This window comes from Aphelocoma coerulescens, chromosome 14 (genome assembly GCF_041296385.1).
Source record: "Aphelocoma coerulescens isolate FSJ_1873_10779 chromosome 14, UR_Acoe_1.0, whole genome shotgun sequence".
NCBI classification, from domain to species: Eukaryota; Metazoa; Chordata; class Aves; order Passeriformes; family Corvidae; genus Aphelocoma; species Aphelocoma coerulescens.
In genome coordinates, this window is record NC_091028.1 from 2,720,881 (window position 1) to 2,742,154 (window position 21,274).

General features: G+C 57.3%; 2 protein-coding genes across 3 annotated transcripts in view; one reads left to right on the forward strand and one right to left on the reverse strand.

Annotated features, from left to right (window-relative positions):
* Window positions 1-2,434, forward strand: part of CLUAP1 (clusterin associated protein 1) — a 58,334-nt gene extending 55,900 nt beyond the window's left edge. The window contains exons 12-13 of one of the 2 annotated variants that reach the window (XM_069029994.1): window positions 1,602-1,643; window positions 1,930-2,434. In XM_069029994.1, coding sequence (XP_068886095.1) covers window positions 1,602-1,643; window positions 1,930-2,085 — 198 coding nt within the window. In that variant the 3' untranslated portion in view covers window positions 2,086-2,434. The remainder of the gene's footprint in view (window positions 1-1,601; window positions 1,644-1,929) is intronic. The other variant, XM_069029995.1, reaches the window with a different exon arrangement.
* A 962-nt stretch (window positions 2,435-3,396) lies between these two features.
* Window positions 3,397-19,821, reverse strand: NLRC3 (NLR family CARD domain containing 3). Its single transcript, XM_069029564.1, has 19 exons — window positions 19,743-19,821; window positions 14,231-14,370; window positions 13,650-13,798; window positions 11,274-13,017; window positions 10,612-10,698; window positions 9,857-9,940; window positions 9,524-9,607; window positions 8,958-9,041; window positions 8,765-8,848; window positions 8,221-8,304; window positions 7,383-7,466; window positions 6,846-6,929; window positions 6,661-6,744; window positions 6,319-6,402; window positions 5,728-5,811; window positions 5,536-5,619; window positions 5,232-5,315; window positions 4,947-5,030; window positions 3,397-4,493 (listed from the first exon to the last, which is right to left on the reverse strand). Exons 2-19 carry the CDS (start codon window positions 14,254-14,256, stop codon window positions 4,403-4,405), a joined length of 3,189 nt encoding a protein of 1,062 aa, XP_068885665.1. The 5' UTR covers window positions 14,257-14,370; window positions 19,743-19,821; the 3' UTR covers window positions 3,397-4,402.
* Window positions 19,822-21,274: the final 1,453 nt, after the last annotated feature.

Sequence of the window (21,274 nt, forward strand, 5' to 3'; positions counted from 1 at the left end):
GGCCTGCTTTCCCCCTCCTCTCCAAAGGCTGACACCTCTCCTTGCCATAGATGCATATTTCCTTATTTTTCCTTTGTTCTTGGAGTCTGTGGGCTCCGTGTGCTTTCACCCCATCCTGCAGTGCAGTAACAGTGGCACACAGGCTGCAGGAATGCTGTTGTGGTGAGCTGTGGGGCAGATTTCTGGGAACAGGGACCAGTGCAGTGCAGCAGGAGTTAAATAAATGGACTTAAATCCCCTTCATTGCTCTAAAAACCCACTCCTTGTCCATGGTCTGTACTGGCAGCCTCAGTCCTCTGGAGGATGGAACAGGGATGAGAGCAGGACTGTGAGCTGTGCCCTTGGGATTCCTGCTGCCCCAGGGCTCCTGGCCTTGCACTTGGTTGTGGTTTGCCTGTGAGTGGACAATGTAAAAGGCACACACAGGTTGGCACAGGAGACACTTGCTTTGTATCCATGCCCAGCCTTTGGCATCTGTGGGCAACCTTTGTGTGCCTCTGGGCACACCTGAGTGGCTGCATCTGTGCCAGGAAGCTGAAGCCCAGCTGCTGGGATATGGTTGGCATTTGCAGTTAGCTCTCCCCACAGTCCCCAAAAAGCTGCTGCCATCCCAGGAGCAGTGGGGCTGTTCTGCCTTCCAGTGATGCTGGAGCACTGTTTTGGAGAGTGGTAGGAAACAGTACAACTGTGGTGACTGTGGATTTGTGTTTGAGCCTGTGCTGCTGGGAATTCCCAGTGTAGATGGAACCTTTCTGTCTCAGTCCCACAGACATGCCCCAGTGCTGCCTGTCTCAAGGAGGGTGGTTCAGACATCTCTGGGAATCCCAGATTGGTTTGAGCTGGAAGGAACCTTAAAGCCCATCCTGTTCCACCCAGAGACACATCCCACTAGACCAGGTTGCTCCAAGCTCTGTACAACCTGGCTTTAAACATTTCCAGGGATGGGGCAGCCACAGCTTTTTGGGCACCCTCACCTTGTGTCTGGAGAGGAACTTGCAGCCCATGCTCTGCTCTTTGCTCCTGCCAGAATGGGTGTGGTGAAGGCTGTTGTTGCCTCCTGGGCATCCAGGCCCATTTCTGGGAAGGGCACAGTGCTGTGCTGTGGGTGAAGGTGTCATCTTAGTCCCAGTGCTGCCTGATTGTCCTTGGCCATGTTAGTGACAGATTTGGACAGGCACCTTCTGCAATTTCTGTTCCCTTTAGCCTTCCCTGTTGGCAGCTCTCTCCCTGTTGGCACAGCCCCAGCACATCCAGCCTTCAGCTGCCCTCAGCTGCAGCCACTTCATTTGTCTCATGGCTCTGCCCTCTGACTTGAGCCTCTTGGAGCTCAGAGACCCTTGTGGCTTCTGAGTGTCCCAGCTCAGGGAATGAAACCAGTGAGGCTGCTTTGAACCCCTCAAGGAATTCATGGAGTTAGGAAGAGCCAGTGGTGTGTGCCCAGCCTGTGTCACTTGCTGGCATGGTACATGATACCCGAGCTGTGCCTGCCCTTGCTGCCTTCTCCCCTGCTCCCAGCCTGGGTACTTTCTGTTTTCTTTTATGTTCTTGTACTTTTTTTTTCCTGCTCTGCCTCTGCTGTTCCTCCACTCTGGCTCTCCAAGGGGACCCCAGCTGCGGCACGGCCAGGCCGGCACAAGGCACAGGTGGGTTCCTCTTCTGTGGTTCATCTTCTTCCACTTCACCTTGGTTCTGTGGTCTCACAGTAGCTCTCACCTGAATGTTAAACACCCTGCCAGGTTTTTAATAGCCCAGACCCAGCAGAAGTCAGGGAATTTCTGTTCATCAGCCCCGTGGGGTGGGGAAGGAGGTTTGCAATCCATTGGGAGTGCAGGGGGAAGCCAGCGCTGCCATCCCCTACTTGGGGCTGGCAAAGAGGCCTTGCCATGGCAGAGCTGAGCTGCTTAGGGACTCTTGTTTCCTTTCCTGCAGGAAGACTCAGGGGATAGTGAGATTGACCTGGATGAAGATGAAGAAGAGGAGGAGGAGGATGATCTGGAAGATGACAGCATGGAAATCTCCCCAGGCAAATCCAGTCTCCGAGCAAGGAAGCCAGAGCCACTGGAGCAAAGTGATAATGACTTCTGACCCTTCAGTAGCAGGAGGCCTCTTGAAGCACAAACTCTGGAGAGGCCAGGAGCTAATACCCTGCTGCCTGAAAAGTGCATGTCAGTGTGAATTCAGGAGTTGGTAAATAATGTTCATTAAACCTGAAAATTAAACTCGGATTGCCAGGTTTGTGAATCTCGAAGCATGAGCAGTTTATCCGTAATGAGAATCACAGTAATGTGCACTTATTTCCATAATTGCACTAAACTGGCTCCTGTGCACTGCAGTGCCAGAAGTCTCACTCCAGTGAGCATCGTGTGCCTGATTTCCCTGCATTTTATTATGTCCAAATAGATTTCTTTGGCTTAATAAAACTGGATGAAAAGCTGCTCTGGGAATGCATTTCAATTGGTTTCAAATCTGGCTTAAATCTATTTATCCTAAACATATCCTTTACTTAATCAAGGGCTTGTCTGCACAAAGAGCAGCACCAGGTAGCCTGAAGGAGTGGAGTTAAAACTGGAGAAGAGAAGGCTCCAGGGAGACCTCAGAGCCCTTTCCAGGGCCTAAAGGGGCTCCAGGAGGGCTGGAAAGGAACTTGGGACAAGGGATGGAGGGACAGGCCACAGGGAATGGCTTCCCAGAGCCAGAGGGCAGGGATGGATGGGATATTGGGAAGGAATTGTTCCCTGGGAGGGTGGGCAGGCCCTGGCACAGGGTGCCCAGAGCAGCTGTGGCTGCCCCTGGATCCCTGGCAGTGTCCAAGGCCAGGCTGGACATTGGGGCTTGGAGCAGCCTGGGACAGTGGGAGGTGTCCCTGCCCATGGCAGGGGGTGGAAATAAGATGGGCTTTAAGGTCCTTTGCAACCCAGGCCATTCTGTGATGATCTGACCCACGAGACCAGGCCCAGTCTCCCAGTCTGGGCTGCAGTTTGAGTTTTCTACTTCCTGCACTGGAGGCCCACATGGAAAAGTGACTCCTTACGTGGTGTGCTCAGAGCCAGAGCCTCTCTCTCCAGGCAGCACTGCCACCTAGCCTCCAGCACAGCCAGCAGGGATTTGGGGAAGCCACTGTTGGTGTTGCAGCTGCTTGTGCCAGGCAGGAACAGCAGCAGCATCAGCAGCCCCCCTGTGCCAGTGAGCTGAGCTTTCAGCCCAGGGCAATGGAGCACAGCCCATCCCAAATGTCCTGCAGTGCAAGAGCAAGGCTGCACGAGGCATCTTCTCACCCAGGAACTAATTTATTCCCAAGTATTTACATCTCCAGAGCTCAGCCCGGTGTTCCTGGGATCAGCTCCCAGGTCCCTGCAGCAGCCACTGGCTGCCCTGAGTGTGGCAGCGTGTCCTGGCTGGGCTGGGGAGGGGACAGGGGATGGTGGCTTCAGGGGGGCCCTGGGGGTTCCCAGTTTGGCTGCTGGGTCACCTGCAAACCTGGTGCCTCTGGAGAGTCACTGGGTCTCTGCCACACACACGAAGGCACCACCTTTGCTCTCAGCAGCCAAAAAGGTGACCTGCTAGGGACAGACCCTGCAGCTGGGACATTGGGAGGCCGTATCCCAAGGTCACAGAACACCGGTGACAACACCAGGAGATCCAAGAGCTCCAGCCTTGAAGCTGAGAGGCAGAAGTTTGAGCAAAGGCAGTCCAGGTGTAGCACCAAAATGTGCTGGAGACAGCCCACCCTCGTGCAGTGCAGTTCCTCTTACATTCACCCTCATACTCCTCCATTTTCCTGAGGACTCTTTATTTTCCAAGCTCTTTCTAGATGGTTCCACTCCTACACCTTGGGTTACCTCTCTCTTCGATAGAGAACAGCTCTACCAAACACTTCAGCTGTGTCTGGCCAGCACCAGCCCGTTACTGAGGGCACAGCAATAGCCAGGACCTGCTGGAAGTGCCCAGGTCCACAGCACCGCTCCCATCTGAGCAAGGCAGCAGCAAATCTCTCGTGTCCATCTGGGATTTCAAGGGGATCCTGCAGGACTGGGCTGTTTTTAGCCAGGGGTGAAAAGCACCAAGGAGATCACAGGAGGAGTTGCTGCCACCAGCAGGTAAATCACCCACAAAAACAAGGTCTGGCCTGTGGGATCTGTCCCTTCCTCCCTCCTTTTTGTGTTTCCCCCATTCCTTGAAGCTCCCCCTGGGCCTGGATGAACAGAAACATGGGCATACCCATCCCTCAGCTTTCAACATGAGTCTTGACCCTCCTGCTGTCTTGATCCAACACCCTCGGTCCTCCTGGGCCATGCCAGGAGCTCAGGAGCATTCCTTGCCCCTGAGATGGGCACCAAGGAGCTCCCTGCAGGCAGCCTGGCCAGAGGGACCCCCGGGCCCCTCCTCGCTGCAGTCAGGCCCCTCACACGTCCACGACGCAGTCGGGCGAGTTTGTCCGGATGGCGTCCGAGATCATCTTGGCTCCTGACTGCCCAATGCGATTCCCCTGCAGGCTGGGAGCAAAGAGAGGAGCTCAGGCTGGGACACGAGGCAGAGCAGAATCCTTGGTGAAGACAGGAGATGCTGCCCAGCTTTGCAGCAGCCATCAGCTGTGCCCACCCCACTCCATGCTCAAGGGCACTCTGGGTTTGAGAGCCCTGAGGCAGCCAAGTGAGGAGCTGGACAAAGCCCTGGAGAGCTGGAGGGGCTGAGCCACTTCTCCCCTGGAATGTTTTGGATGGTATTTGTCTTTGGAGGTGGTTCTTTAGCCCAGAGGCATCCCTGGAGAGGAGCTGAGGGGTCTGGAGCTGTGTGGGTGTGGGGCTGTCACACCCAGAGGAGCACAGGATGCCCCTGCCCTGTGGGGCAGGCAGGAATGGGCAGTGCTGGTGGTGGGGAAGGTCCCTGGATGGTTCCCATGGTCTCCCCCATCCCTGCCTTTCCCACTCCCTGCAGCAGCAACTTACTTGACATAGGTGAGGCCGTGGTTGCCCTTCAGGGCCGTGGCGATGCAGATGGCTCCGTCCATGCCCAGGGAGTTTTCCTGCAGGCTGCGGGAGGCAGGAGGGTCAGACAGCACCAGCCAGGGAGATGTGGCCACCAGCAGGGAATGCATGGACTGGGCATTGGGAAGAGCCACCTGCTCAGGGTTTGCCCTACTGAGAACCACTGGCTTGGCCATCCCATTGCTCTTCCCTAAGGGAATGTCTGGAAAGGCTGCTCCTGGCTCCCCCTGGGAGTGGGATACTCACTTGAGCCGGCGCAGGCTGCGGTTCACCCTCAGCGCGTTGGCCATGGCCTGGGCCCCAGCCACGCCAATGGAGTTTCCCCGCAGGCTGCAAACGAAGGCAGGAGTGAGGAGGGACAGCCTGGGATGGCCCCAAACGGGAGGAGGGGGAGAAGTGACCGCACACAGCGAGTCAAGGGCCAGGCAAGCCAGGTTGGGAGATCACCATGCCAGGGTAGGAGCAGTGCTGAGCCAAGGGCCAGGCTCTCAGACACCCCAGGGATCAGTGGCACAGCCGTGGGCACTTGGTGGCCACACAGAGCACTTACTCCAGGATCTGCAGGCTCTTGTTGACCATCAAGGCTTCTGCCAGGGCTTGGGCACCGGCCGCGCCAACTGAAGCCACTTGCAGGCTGCAAGGGAACAGGGACCCTTCAGCACTTGTCCTAAGGTGGCCATGGTTTTCTAATTAGGGTAATTAGGCTGTGACACCAGGGCCCTGCTGCAGCCTGGATACTCACTGGAGGTCTGCCAGGGTGGTGTTGACCTTCAGCGCAGCAGAGAGGGCGGCCATTCCCTCATCTCCGATGGCATTCTCCTGCAGGCTGGGACAAAAGCACTGTGTGTGCCCATGGCTGGGAACCAGGAGCAGGGACAGGGCAGCCAGCACAGGGCCCAGCATTCCCAAATGGCTTGGGGGAGCTCCTGGGCCACCAGACATTTAGAGCATCCCCAGCCAGGGACACGCAATGGGGACACAGCAGATTTCCAGTGCCTAATGGGATTCCAGAAGGGCTGGAAAGGAACTTGGGACAAGGGTCTGCAGGGACAGGCCACAGGGAATGGCTTCCCACTGCCAGAGGGCAGGGATGGATGGGATATTGGGAAGGAATTGTTCCCTGGAAGGGTGGGGAGGCCCTGGCACAGGGTGCCCAGAGCAGCTGTGGCTGCCCCTGGATCCCTGGCAGTGTCCAAGGCCAGGCTGGACATTGGGGCTTGGAGCAGCCTGGGACAGTGGGAGGTGTCCCTGCCCATGGCAGGGATGGAACTGGATGGGCTTTAAGGGCCCTTCCAGTAGGGCCCAGGACCCATCCACCTGTGTCCCCACTTACTCAAGGCTGGCCAGGCTGCTGTTGGACTGTAGTGCTTGTGCCAGGGCCGTGGCTGCTTTGGCCTGGATGAAGTTCCACTGTAAGCTGCAAACAGGAGAAAATGGCAGGTGAAGCCTCAGGCTGTGAGCCTGCCCTGATCCATCCAGGCTCCACACCCATCTGCACCATCCAGGGATGCACAAGACCCCGTGGGTCCATCCAGGATGTCACAGCACACCTCCATGGAGGGTGAGCCAGGAGTGCCACTGTCACAGCCTGGAGGGGCTGAGGGCCAGGAGCAGTGTCCCTGCCCATGTCCATGCAAGGGGTTTCAAACCCAGCCAGGCCCAGGGGGAAACTCACTGGAGGGACGTGAGTGCCCGGTTCTCTTTGATGGCCGCAGCGATGGCCTTGCCCCCGTCATCGTACAGCAGGTTGGCCGCCAGGCTGCAGGGACAGAGGACTCGAGTCACACATGAAAAGTTGAGGACAATGCCAGGGACACCACAGGGTGGTCTGGGTGCCCTCCTGGGGCCCATGGGTCTTACTCCAGCTTCCTGAGGGTGCTGTTGCTCCGCAGGGCACGGGCGATGGCAGGGCCCCCCTCCTTGCTGATGGAGTTCTCTCGGAGGCTGGGGAAAGACACAGGGCTGGGGAGGAGCAGCCAAGGCAGCGCTGGATCAGCTGCTCCCCCAGTGCCCCCTTTGCCCCCTGCTCTGGGGCTGAGGCCATCGATTGAGGAGAGCAGTTTTTCTGAGACCACCCCCACCAGCTTCTGCTGCTCCGTTCCCTGCAGCTCCACTCCCTGTGTTTCCTGTGGGCACTGGTGGCCCATCAGGGCTTTTTGCCAGCCTGCCATCCCTGCTGCCATCCTTTCATTCCAAGACATGGCTGAATGAATATTGTCCCAAAGGGAAAAAGCTAAAGACGGAGAGAAGATCCTCACAGCTGGAGGAGGGACTAAAGCTTCTTTCAGCATCTCAGAACACTTGTGGAAACAACCAGGCACAAGCCCAGGCTGCTGAAAGGCTCCCAGGTCCCAGCAGCAGCTTTTGGCCAGGGTGGCTGGAGGGACTGTCACTTACTTGAGGCTGAGGAGTCCCTTGTTGGAGCAGAGAGCCACTGTCAGCGCTGTGACCCCTGCACTGCTGATGGAGTTGCTCTGGAGACTGAGACAAACAGGGAAGGTGTGCGGATGAGCCACTCTTGACGTCACAGGTGGGCTGCAGGGTCGTGTTTGGGGTGGAAAGTGCCCATTTCTCTGAGAAAAGGGCATCTCCCAGCCACAGGAAATAGGGGAGCCAAGGCAGAAGGACCAACACTGGGAGCAGCCAGAGCAGGATCAGCAATTCCTGCTGACCATGGCAGCACCAGCCCCAGCAAGCAGAGGGGACAGGGTTTGCCAGCACTTTGGGACAGCCTTGTCCCCACCTGGCCATCACCGTGGCTGCTGGCTCAGCTGGGCATGGGGATCCCGTGGGTTTGGGATCCTTGTCACAGGGGCAGAACCAGGGCATAGCCACTCATCACCAGGAGCCATCAGCCCTCCTCTCCAGGTGCTGTTCCCATGGGGAATGAAGGTTGCACCATTCCACCCTGACTCTGCCCAGCCCGTTACCTCCCTGCTTAGCCAATTCCCATCACTTTTGAGAGAGAGAAGACCCAAAGCTACTGATTTCCTCCAAGCCAGAATAAAAAGCCATCGCTGGGTTTTAGGGTTAATTCTGTCAGTGCCCCTTGGTGAAGGCAGGGCCAGCCTGGCTGCTGCTGGAGCTGCCACATGGTGTTCCAGCCTGCACATCCAGGGAATGTGGAGTGGGAGAGACATGGCGAGGGGCTGAGGGCTTGAGGGGTGGCAGATTTTGCTGCAGGGAGGAGGCTGGGCTGTGTTGTAAGGAGTCCAGGCACGGAGGGAGAACTTACTCAAGGCTTTGCAGGCTGTGGTTCACCCTCAGAGCTTCGGCCAAGGCAATGGAGCCGTTGTCTCCCACCGAGTTGCTCGAGAGTCTAAGACAGAAGAGGAAGCTTGGAATTGGAATCCCTTGCCAGCGAGGGATTCACCTCCCCCAGGCCGTTCCTGCTGCAGCAACAAGCATGAACTCGCTGCCACCTCATTTCCCACCTACATACACCTCTGTTCTCGTGGCTGGTTGGAGCTGGAATAGCTTTTAACGTTCCCCCAGGGCTTGGAGCCCTGCTGCTTCCCTCTGCCAGAGGGGAGACTTGGCTTCTCCTTTCTTTACGTGGCTCCCTGCATCCCTGGAGGTACAGAGAGCACCTCCCCGGGGCTGCTCCGACGGCAGCGCTGCAGGCCCTGCTCCCCCTGTCCACACCAACCCCTTGGGCAGAGCCAGCAGTGTCCCTCCTGCCTGTCACACGGGCCTGCCCCTTTCCTGCCATTCCTGCCCACAGATCCCGGGAGATGTGGCGCTGGCACTGCCATCCCTCCGCCTCATGCCGTGCTCACATCAGCTCCCTCAGGCTGCAGTTCTGCTTCAGCGCCTCCGCGATTTTCCGGGCGCCCTGGGCTCCGATGGCGTTTTTGTGCAGACTGCAAAGGTGAGGAAGGCACCTGTGAATGCCAGGTGCCACATCCCCATCGGTGCCACCGCACTCTGCTGGGTGGCTGGAGGGGGGGACAGCAGGTCCTGGTCACTCACTGCAGGGTCACCAGCCTGTGGTTGGTCAGCAGGGCCTCAGCCAGGAAGGTGGCCCCGTCCTCCTTGATGGAGTTGTGCTGGAGGCTGGGAGAGACAGAGTGAAGCCAGGCATGGATGCTTCCACAGCAGGGCCAGGGGCGCTGCAGGGCAGTGGCCACCTGCCCTGGGGTTTGCTTGCCCTCACCCCCAGTTGAGAAAGGGGTCTGGTCCCCAAGCATCCCTGACCAGGAGTCTCCTTCCCTCCTCTCCCATGGGATATTCCTTCTTCCATGAAACAGCACCCTGTGAGCTCCCATGCAAGGAAAGGACCTCGATCTTCACCTCAACCCCAACCCAGACCCACTGAAGCCAAGAGGCAGGAGAATCCCAGCTTTCTGGCCCAGGGCTACCCCCATCCCTGGGTCTGTGCCAGCTGCCCTTGTGTTCACTGCCCAGCACAACTGGCCCAGGTTATGCCCAGGGCCTCCCCATGCGCTGGCCCTTGGGAAAACCTCAGTGGGACAGAAGAGGAAGGGGGCTTGCCCCGGGGATCTGCTCCAGGATGTGCTCCAGAAGTTGAGACTTACTTCAGGGAGAGCAGGATTTGGTTTTTTTTCAGGGCATCAGCCAGGGCTTTGGCTCCGGTGGGGCCGATGGAGTTGCTCCGCAGGCTGGGGCGGGACAGGCAGAAAAGCCAAGGTTAGCAAAGCTGGAGCGGCACAGGCCCAGTTTAAGCCAGATGCCTCCACATGGCACTGCTGAGGTGGGACATCAGGCCAGCAGCTTGTGGTGGTGGCTTTAGGGGCTGAAGACCCTCCCCAGCTCGGTCAGGCCAGGTGGGATCCAGCCCCACCGTGGGCAGGGAATGGTTCCCAGTGGGAATGTGTGCATGACAGGAGCTGGGGAAGTGGAGCACTTACTCCAGCACCATCAGGCTCCTGTTCACCAGCAGCGACCTGGCCAGAGCTTTGGCTCCCTTGTTGCTGATCTGATTTTCTGCCAAGCTGCCCAGAAAAAGGAAAATTGGGTGTTTTTCCAGAGGAGAAAGAGACTTTCACAGACCCTGGCATGTCCCAGGACACAGCTGGGATGGGTGAGCAGAGAGGAGCCATGTGGAGCATTTGGTTCATGGTACAACCAAAGTGATGGATGTTCTCCAGGGGCAGACACCAGGCAGGGACTGCCAGGACACCATTTCTGGACATAAAATTCATTTGTGTCATAAAAAGGGAGCTCAGATGGCAGCGTGGGGAACTCTGTGCAGCCTTGAGGAAGAGCAGGAGGTGGGGAAAGTGGGAACCCATCTGTCTGGGATGAGGCATCTCCCTGCATGGGGGTCAGGGGCCTGTCCCCCCCCATGCAGCAGATGCTCCACGCAGAGCCTTGAGTGTCCAGCAACCTGCTGTGACCTTGGGAAGTGGTTTGTTGGGATAACCCATGGATTTATAGATATTTTTTTAGGAACAGTGAGGAGGCAGCAGTTCCAGGAAGACTGGGCAAGACAACCTTGGGGTAAGGTCACTGTGCCTGGGTGCAGGGGACCATGTGGGGCTGTCCTTGTCATTAGGCACCCTGGGGAGCCAGTGGTCCTGGGGGACCCCCACCCTGGTTTTGAGGTGCCCCAGCTCCACGCTGCATCCCCAGGACGTCCCGTCTGCCCTGGGCCAGGTCCTACCTGAGCCTCTGGATCTGGCAGTCCTTCACACTCAGCATGCTGCCCAGCAGCTCCATCACGTCGTCCTTAAACTGGTTATTGTCCAGCCTGCAGGAGACATGAGGAAAGAGCAAGAACAAGGGTTGGGAGATCAAAGTGGAGAAAGGATGATCCTCCCATGACATCTGCCTGTCCCAGGTGGAGAAGCTCAAGGACAGAAGCAGAGCTGACCCAGTGCCACCCCCAGGGCAGCTCTCTGCAGGTGGACAACATTGGTGGGCCCATGTCTCCATTGACACCTGGAATTATGAGTCACAGGGGAGAGAGAACTCATCACTGCCCTCCAAGACTTAGAGGGGACTTAAAACAGGGAACAGGTTTAAACTGAAAGAGGAGAGATTTAGATTAGAAGTTAGGAAGGAGTTCTTTCCTGGGAGGGTGGGCAGGCCCTGGCATGGGGTGCCCAGAGAAGCTGTGGCTGCCTCTGGATCCCTGGAAGTGTCCAAGGCCAGGTTGGATGGGGCTTGGAGCAGTCTGGGATAGGGGAAGGTGTCCCTGCCCATGGCAGGGGGTGGGATGGGATGATCTTTAATGTCTCCTCAACCCAAACCAATCTGTGATTCCAGAAGTCACAGCCTGGCATCTCTGCTCACTTCTCCTGGTGCAATCCCACGAGGACTCACCTGAGGCTGTGGCAGAAGAGAAGCTGGGAGAGCAGGCTCTTACACACATTGTAGGTGAGGCAATTGGACAGGTTTGTCTCCTCCAGGCAGACATCCGAGACCTGCAGGAGATAAGCCAGGGCAGAGCAGTTCGTGGGGGTGAGCATCCCGGCCAAGCTCTCGCTCCTCATCGCCTCCTCCACGGCCTTGGCGATGTCCGTGTGCTGCATCTCCTGCAGGCAGTGCATGGCGTTGACGGCGCGCGAGGAGATGGCGTGGTCGGTGTTCAGGCAGCCCTGCAGGACGCTGATGGCCTGGCTCCTGAACCCGCTGTGCTCGTCCTTCGCCAGCAGCCACCCAGACAGCAGCTTGTTCACCTGCGGGGACAGCAGCCCCGAGAGGAAGCGGACAAAGATGTCCAGCTGCCTGTCCTCGGCCTGCAGCGCCCTCTGAACGGCGCTCCTGAAGTGGTTGAGGAAGCCCAGCTTGGGCCAGGACATGCCGCTCTCCACAAAGAGGTCGAAGATGGTCCGCTTGGCCGCTGTGCAGTAATAAAGAGCTGCCAGGAACTCCTGCATGGTTAAGTGGGAGAAGTAGTAGGCTGTGGAGGTCTGCATGTCCTCCTTGAGCAGGAGGCGGGTGGAGAGGCTGCTGTGCAGCAGGGAGAGGTCGATGCCGTAGGCCTTCATGTCCTGCTCGTAGAACACGTGTTTCTTCCGCAGCAGCCCGTAGAAGGCCAGCCTGCCCAGGCTGCCCACCAGCTTCTTGCTGGTGTTCACAGCCTGCTCTATCCTGAGGGTTTCTCTCGGCTTTTCCAGCCAGTCACCACTCAGAGCCATTTTAAAATAATAGGAGTAGATTTCTGACAGGGTCCTGGGGACCACAGCTGCTTCTTGGGATTGATCGCTGCAATGTTTCAGGAAATAAGCGATTGAGGAGCCAGAAATCCAGCAAAAGCCAGGAATGGTGCACAGGACGTGTAGCGACCTGTTAGCCCTGATGTGCTTCAGGACTTGGCTGGACAGGTCTCTGTTGTCAAGGAACATCTGGTCCAAGAAGTCCTTCATCTCTGCAGCCCCAAACCCTCGGATTTCCGTCATCCTATCAACCAGCCCACCGGGAATCTGCCTGGCCGCCGCTGGCCGCGACGTGACCCACACAGAGGCCTCCTGCAGCAGGTTTCCCCTTATAATGTTGGTGATCAGGTTGTCCACTTGGATCTCCTTTTTGGGATCAGTGCAAACCACTGTGTTGGAAAAATCCAAGGGGGTCTTGAATTCATCCAGGCCGTCGAGGATGAGCAGGGTCCGGGCAGCTCCGGCCGAGATGCAGCCGGGCTCGGTGATGTGAGGGAAGGCCAAGCAGAGGAGGCGCTCAGCAGAGAGCTTCTCGTAGGTGTTGAGCTCCCGGAAGGTGAGGGGCAGCACGACCATGATGTCCCTGTTGATGTCCCCCTTTGCCCAGGTGCAGACAAACAGCTTCACCAGAGTGCTCTTGCCAATCCCGGCCACGCCGATGGTGACAGAGATCCGAGGGGGGATGCTGACTTTGGAGAGAGGCAGGAAGAGCTTCTCCAGGGGGATGCTCTTGGATACGTTTGGCAGGCCTTTGGTGGTTTCAACCTGCAGGATGTCGTGCTCCTTCTGCTGGATGTCGGTCAGGCCTTCCACCAGCAGCAGGTTGGTGAGGCGCTGCAGGGCTCCTGGCTCCAGGCCGTTCCCGTAGGAGCTCTGGAGGCTCTCCAGGTGCTTCTGCACCATGGGTTCTGCACAGAGAAATGGAACAGGGGTGAGGAGGAACCACGAAGGCAAATGACAGAAGCTGCTTCACTTTTCTGCCATGCCCATGCAGAGGGAAACCTCATGGAGACCTCACATCCTGGTGGGAAGGTACATGGCAGGGCTCAGAGGGCACCAGTAGGCCTAAAGGACTCTGACCAGCCTCACAGTCAGTCCAGGAGCCCATTTAAGCTCAGCCCTGGGCCTTCAGCCTCAGCTTAAGTATGTTGTAGGAGCTAGACCTTGGTCTTGGACCTGATCACTCTGCCCTTGCCTGGTAGCCACTGGACTGTCTGAACCTGGTTGCCCTTGCTGGGCCTGATCCTGACCTCTCAATTGACTTCCCGACTTGACTTCATTCCTGCCTCATTGCCATGGACTTGTCTGATGAACTGGACTCTTGGCTGAACCTGTCCTGCTCCCCTGGCTCAGGTATCACAGCGAAATTAAACCCTCCAGCACAGGCTGGACAAGCAGGGATGGTGCTGTGAGAGATTCACAGCAGACATCAGCTGAGGTTGGAGCCTTCCAACCAGGAGGGAAACCAGGGAAACCTCTGCTGGCAAGAGGGTTGAAAAGAGAGCCTGGAGCCAGCCAGGATGTCCATCACAGCCCTCACCTGCTCGGGCAGGGGGCTCGCTGCCTGCACCTGGGCAGCCTCCTCGGCCGTCAGGAGCTCCAGCCTGCGCAGGTGGGAGATGATCTCCTCCAGGAACTGCGGAGAGATGGACCTCGCCAGCTGCTCGCGGTACCGGTTGATCCAGGCCCCTGTGGGACAGGACAGCGGGACAGGTGGGTCCTGGGCCAGCCCTGGGAATGTGGGTGAGGGGTGACAGGGAAAGGCAGCAGTGGAGAATTCCTTCTGACTCTGAAGGTAGCAGTGGGGGAGCTAGAGCCCTCCTGAGTGCCACCCTGGCAGGAGGCTTTGCTAGGAGCTTCTAGGTCAGGGCAGCAGCCACTGAAGTTGGAGTCAAAGAGGCTGAAGAACACAATCATGAAATGGTGTTTTCTCCTAGAATCCAAGCCCTTGCAGAGAAAAAAGTCTGAGCAAGATCATTTCTCTCCAGAGATAGCCATTCCCCCTGCGCCAGCACAGCGCTCGCTTGGACTGGGAGCTGCTCACAACTTGGTGCCCCACCTCATCCCATTTCTGCATCCAGAACTCTCCCGAGGTGATGGATCTGCCCAACCACCACTCACCTTCCATCAGAGGCCTCCCGTGGCATGGGTGGTCCCTGGGTGAGGAGCTCTGTGGTGGCAGCAGCGTCCCATGGACCACCCCGTGTCCCCCCGGCCAGCTCACAGCACCACCCAGGGCTCCTCAGCCCCTGCCCATGGCCCTGGTGGAAGAAGAGGAGAAGCATCAGGAGCAGTGTGGGAGGGAGCCCACTCTGAGCTATGGTGGTGCTGGGTGGGGTTCAGCCAAGGGTCCTTCAGCAGCTTTTGGCTACAAGAGTCCCCTTCACTGCAGGCCTGGCAGGGGCACAGCTGGGACCAGCTTTGCCCAGACCTCAAGTGCCACACACTGGGTGCCTTCACCACCACCACTTATGCCACAACCTTTGTCAAGCACGGTGGTGCATTAATTGCCCTGACAATGCCCCTGTGCTACCTGGGGAGCACCCAAAGTGCCACCACTGCCACAGGGCTGGGAACTGCTTGTACCTTCTTCTTCTCTGGGTTGTGAAGGAAGCTGTGGGGCGGCAGGCAGAGGGATGTAAGGCCTGTTTTGGTTTCAAACCCACCTTTCCCCCATCCAGAGCCTCTGTTGGGGCTTGCTGAGTGTGGCCAGCACCACATCCTGTTGTAGAGCTCTGAAGATGCTCTGAATCATCAGCCAGAGAAGGAGCATCTACCTGCTCCCTCCCCCTCAGCTGCTGCCTAACCATGCTGAGGGTTTGGTGTTTGTTTTTAAGAAGTGCATCTGCTCAGAGTCCTGTTGTTCTTTGAGCAGAGGTGGAGAGGGAAATGTCTCCATGCCTGAGAGTGTTCCCAGTTCAGGTGGCACTGTGCTGTAGCCTCTCCACCAGCCCCAAAGTCATCTCCAGGCAGGAACTTCTCAGCCCCAGGGGATATGTGATCACAGCAGCAATGCACACACAGTGTCCTGGGGCCTGTGTCCTGGCATCTTTCCTCCTCTCCTCCTGGCCTACGGGATGCTCTGGATCCATGTGAACACCTCCATGCTGGTCAGAGGCTCTGCAAGGGGGTCCCTGCCCACAGACAGCCTTGCCTTTGTCAAACCCACCCCTGAGGGGCACATGGGCACTGTGGGGGCTTTGATGCAGCCTCGCCAACAGGTACAGGTAATTCTCCTTCCTTTGGTCAAACCTCTTCTAGGGAAAAAGCACAGATGTAGCTGGACCAGAAAAACCTGCTAGAGTTTCTGGTCCATGGTGTGAGGTCAAGGTGCTTGGAATTTCTCCTTCTGTTCATCCTCCCTCCCACAGATCCATGCTGGGGTTTATTTCTCCCACCAGAAGCACAAGACTGCAGGAGGGACCTGACAGCATCCCCAGGGCTGAGTCCCTCACAGACCATAGCTGGATCTGCCACAGACACATGTGACACATCCTCCAGAGTGGGGTAAGTGACAGAAAGTGCAGACAGTGACAAAGCACCAGCCCAGCCCCACCTGCACAGGTGGTTCCTGACAAGCCCCTGTAGGGCTGGGAGGTGCTGTTGGAGCAAGGTCTGAGCCCACCACCTCTCCCCTCAGGATGGAAGCCTGGGCTCTGCCCTGGCTGCCCAGCTCTGACCCCCTGGTGTCAGCGGTGTCAGAGGTCCACGAGCCCCTGGCAGTGGTGGTGATCCCACAGCAAAGCCCTTTCTCCATACCGGGAGCAGCAGGGCCCCAGCAGCAGCTCTTACTCATCACCCCCCAGGCAGTGGCCCGGTCAATGAAGATCCCATCAATTAAGGGAGCTCAGTGAGCAATTCACAGCAAAATGTTCACCCTTTGATGTGTTCTTGTCTCTAACTGGCCTGGAAGGTTCAATTAAGCCTTTGCAGTGCCCAGGTCTGTCTCTCATCTTTGCTGAGCAAGCCAGAGCACAGCCAGAACGAAAGGGGCTTTTGCTGCTTGCAGCGATGTTCCCTGCAGCCCTTCCTCTGAAACGTGGCCCTTTGATGGGGGAAACCTGCTCCAGCACCACAGAATGTTTGATGGTGTCCTCTGGTGCTCCTTCAAAAACCAGCAGCCGTGGGCCAGCTCGCACAGAGGCATCTCACTGGGAGAATGAAGCAGTAGAAGAAATAATGCAGGGGCTGCGATTTTTTTCTGGTTCCAGTAGTTTCAGGTGCAGCTCTAGGACCACATGGGGCTGCTGAAGGCTGCGTGCTGAGGGGGTGGAGGGAGTTACCAGCTCTCACAAGAGCTGTCTGAAGGGTAAGGGCCAGCCAAAGCCAAGCTCCAGAACTCCTACAGAGATCCAGGTGTGTCCAGGATGGGACCCAGCTCATTCCAAGGCTGCTGGCCGTGAGTCCTCTTCTGGGAGTGCCGTGCTCCCCTCTGCCTGAGGTGTCAATCCTGCACATCCCGGGTGTGCAGCTGTTGCTTGGCCAGGATCCAGCAGGGACAATGTCCCACTGGCAGCCAGAGGAGCGGTGATAAAGGCTTGTGTCTGCCCTGCCTTGCCTGTGTCCCCAGGGAAACTGGGATAAGAGGCTGGAGGGTGGGAGGCTGCCCAGCCAAACTGATGAGTGGCACCTGCAAGGCCCAGGGAAGGAAATGGAGATTTTCTTGGCAAGAACTTGGCGTTAACACTTTTTTTTTTTTTTGCTTAGTGTGGTCCAAAGGTCCAGCCCAGGAGAAAATCCTCTCTTCTAAGGATGTTTAGACAACACTGATGTGTTCTTCCAGCAGCTCCAATCCCACCATCCCTATGAACCACCATGCTACATCCCACCTGAGTGTCCTTGCCCAAAACCCATCAGTGCCTGGGGGCCACAAGCACCGTGCTGGAAAGCCCACAGCCAATCCTCTCCCAAACAGCTGCTGTGGTTTTCTCTGTGTCCATCCTGTTCCAGGATTCAAACTGCTGCCACCAACACCAGAGAACAGGGGCCTGGATATAGCTGCTCCTGCTCATCTCTGGCTCTAGTTCTGTACATGCAGTTTCTCTCCTGGAAATCCAACATGACCAGAGCAGCATCCAGGGAATCCGGGATGAAGGGACAGGCCTGAGGTGGAAGCATGAAGCTGTCTGGAGACAACAGGCATTTACTGCCTCCCAGATCCTCCTCCTGCCCCAGACAGATCCATCACCCCGTGCCTTAGGAATCTGCTGAGGACCTGGGACCGTACCAGGCCAGGAGATGTCCCAGCAGCTGCCAGCAGCACCAGGACTGCATCAGGTGACACCCAGCAGCTGGAAATCTGTGTTTGTCCCCCTGCAGGGGCTCATGGGCAGATTCACCAGCAGCATCGGGGGGAGTGGGTGGTTGGCACCTCGAGTGGGACTTCCCAGCTCGCAGAGCCTTGGGGACCCCAACCTGCTGCGGTGGGCTGGGGGTGGGCTGAGGGTGCCAAGGTTCGACAGGCACCAAAGTGCTGGGCAAGAGCTGCAGGCACCCACAGATGGAAAACATCCGAAAATGGCCTGATCTACAGCGTTTAGATGAGGTTAAAAGCTTTTTATATGAGCTAAAAATGGCATCTTCACACAGCACCTGCAGCAGGTGGGAGGTGCCCACTCCAGCTGAGCTCCATGCCCCAAACACGCAGGAAACCTCAGCCTGGCCATCTCCTTGTCCATGTGCCACCACCGTGGGGTTTCTCCGTGCAGCCAATCCCCAAAGCTCTGCTCTCTGGGGTGGGGGAGCCCCGGGAGCTCAGCCCCAGCTCAGCGCTGCCCTTCCTCCCCCGGACACGGGGACGGAGCGGCCCCGGCCCCGCCAGACCTTCCCACCACTTCCTGGGTTCCTCCGGCGGCTCTCGGGCTCCTTTACCCTCACACCTTCGGGGCTTTTTAGCTACTTCTCCTGCCTTGAACTGATCCCACCTCGGAAGGCAGCGAGCTGCATGAAAGCATTTCCCGAGGCAGCGCCTCCAGCTGCTCCTCCGCAGCCGAGCGAATCCCGAAGCCAGGATGGAGGCTGCCACCTTTTGGCAGAATCGAAGAGATTCCACATCGTTAATTTCTGTTAATTAAGCGATGCAATTGAATACCTTCGGCATTATTTTTCAATTATGACGCTTGCAGACTGGCGAGTAACTCAGTTATCTAAGTTTGCATCTGACTTGTATTTTTTTTGGTCTGGATTTAATGCGAAATCTATTTTATGTCAAATTTAATCTCTTCTGGGTTTGGGTTTTGGTTTTTTGTTTCCTTAAACCCCAACCCAAGCAACAGGGCCCAGACACAACAGGGGTTAAATAGGAGGTGAGGGGCCATGAAGGGCCCCTGGGCTGGATGCCAGCAGTGCCAACCCCAAATCTCACCAGAAAAAAAACAGGAAAAATCAATCTGTGGGTGATTCCAAACGGCTAAAAATGAAGCTAATTGTGGAGAGGAGGTGCCTTGCAGGGCACTGCCGCACCTCACAAGCTGCAGAATGAAGTCTGATGCATTTCCTGAGCTGGCTGTGCCCCTGGGATGCTTTACCACAGATGTGCAAACAGCTGATAGGAAAGCAGATCCTCCCAGCACACAGCTTCTGCCCTTCCCACCCACAGGATCTCAGGATATCAGCACAAAAACTGGGCAGGAGCTGCTGCCAGCCCGGGCTGCTGGGATGCTGACGGATGTGGTACCGCCCCAGCGACCTCTGGGGTTTGATCAGAACAATCTTTCTGGGCTTGCAGAGCACCCAAAGAGCAGCTGCAAGTTCTCCAGAAATAAATTTTTGTGCAACATGGACATCCTGACTGTGAGGTGTCCCCTGGCTCCCAGAGATGCCTGTCTGGCTTTGGATAACTCTCCCACGTGGTGGCCAAACCCTGAGTGATGGTGATATCCCAGAGGGTGACAGTAGCCAGCCTGTGCTCCAGCAGGCGCTGTCCCCAGCAGCCCCATATTTATGGGATACACAGTGCCCATAAGTGCCTAAATAACATCAAGATTAAGTCTGATGCCCTGAGGCAGCCCAGCCTACCTGGGCTCTGTGCCCACCTGGGTGCAGGGCTGAGCTCCAGCTCCCCGACCTGCTCCTGTGACACCCACACCCACTGCTTTGGCCCTGCCCCACTCTTTGGCACAATTTTGCACCGTGCCACAGGCGAGTGTGTCACTAATCTCCTCCTTTTCTATTGGTGGTGCATCTTGGAGTTTATTTTGGACCGTTTGGAAGTTAATTAGTTCAGCAAATGACGTTAAGGCGGAGGAAAGCTGCTGCACAAGGCTTTGGGCAGGCAGGACGGCCTGGCTGTGGCTGCTTTCACGCCCAAGCAGGCAGAGCAGGCAACGGGACAGAATGCGACATGTGCCAGGTCCCCTGTGAGGTCCCATGCTCATCTCCATCCCTCAGGGCTCCACCCACTCCTGCCAGCATGGTGGCCATGCCATGCCGTGCCGTGCCATGCCGTGCCAGGCTGCCCTGCCAGGGCAGGGACCTCTGCCCAGCAGCTCCTGGCCTTGCCACGCTGGCCCAGCCGCTCCATTTCAGGTGGCCATCACAGCCCGGGCTCTGCAGCAGCTTGTCCCCACACGGGAGAGCCAAGTGACACCTCCCCTTCTCCCCACACCCCTCCAAAGCCCCACCAAGCCCCTACCTTGGCCTCGAGCCGCCTTCCCCAGGTCGGTGTGTGAGCAGGGCAGTGGAGAGGGCATCCCCGTGGTGGGCGAGAGGATGCAGCCGCTCCGTGCCCGCTCAGCTCTTTATCCCCAGGGCTTAGCTTCCTCCTCGACGGATGCTCAAGGTCAAGGTAGAAGCCACCCTTCCCGCTGGTGTCCCCTGCAGGTGATGGCACCCGGCGCCGGGCGATGCTCGGGGCAGGACCTGGGGAAGGTGGGTCCGGGTTCCCCCGCCGGCCCCCGCCGGTTCCAGCCCGGTGGCTTTTCTCTCTTTCCGTTCGCTCCTCGCCCCTTCCTGCCCTGGGTCTCGCTGATCTTCCTTCCTGTCAGCGCGGGGCTGGTGACTATGCAAATCGAGCTGAGGGATCCGCCAAAACCCAGCAGCGTCTGACCCCCGGAGCCACAGCCGGGGCTGGCCTGGTGGGATGCTCCGTGCGCGGACACTTCCCCGGCCGCGGATGCTTTCTCCCAAAAGCCACAAAACCGGCCTCGGCAACATCCAGACTGCTGTGAATTCCCTTGAAGCAAAACCAGGCTCTCACCCCAGCCTGGGAAAGCCGAGGGGTTTTGCTACATAACCCCCTTACTGGCCAGGAACGCTGGGAATATCCCATGGAAGAGGCTGGAATCGCAGCAGCTTTGCCCTTCCTTGGGTTGTGCAAAGAAATAATTCCATGAGTAAATTCAAGTCGTGTCTTGAAAGAGTAGAATAAAAGGGTAGGGATAGCCTGTCTTTCCTCCAAAGCCCTTCTCCTGCCGTTGCTAAATGCTTGCTGGAATTAGGATTTGTCTCCAAAGAGCTGGATCCCATCCCACCAAGGAGCCAGAGCCACCAGCGCAGCAGGGCCGGCGGGATCTCCCCTCCCCAGCTCCACACAGGCAGGTGGGGTCAGTCATTCTTTCCCTTTTTGGTCGACAAAATCCTCAGTTTGTAAATCCTATAAACTTTCACTGGCATTCAGGCAGATGGTGGCTAATGGAGCTCTCGTGGTGGAGAGCTGGTGGGGGTCAGGGTGGACTCATGGGCACTGAACTGTGTTTGGGGAGGAGAGGTGGGGGCAAGCAGGGATTTGGAGCTCCAGACACCACTTTGGGCTGTGTGTCTCCCACAGCTTTGCTCTCTGCCCATCCCAGGCTGTGCCCAGTAAAGGGTTAAAATCTCTCCTCTGGCGAGTTTTCGGTCTGTTGGTAATTTCCCGGTCTGGAGGGTGGTTTCAAGAGGAGCTGGTAAGTCCCAGCAGCCAATCCCTCACATCCAAAATGACTGTGCAGAAACCCCAGTCACGGCTGTACCTCCTGCTTTCACAATTCATCATTTACTTTAATGAACACATCGGAAATAATTCTTTGCCACTGTATATTACACACCCCTCACGCGTTTTCTGGCCTGTTTACTGGATTCAACCCCAAATTTCTCAACGTATTTATTTACTAAACTTGACCTATGGAGTTCCCGGCAGGGTGGGTTTGACCGCAGCCCCTCTGGAGCTCGCAGGGGAGGTGAGAAAAG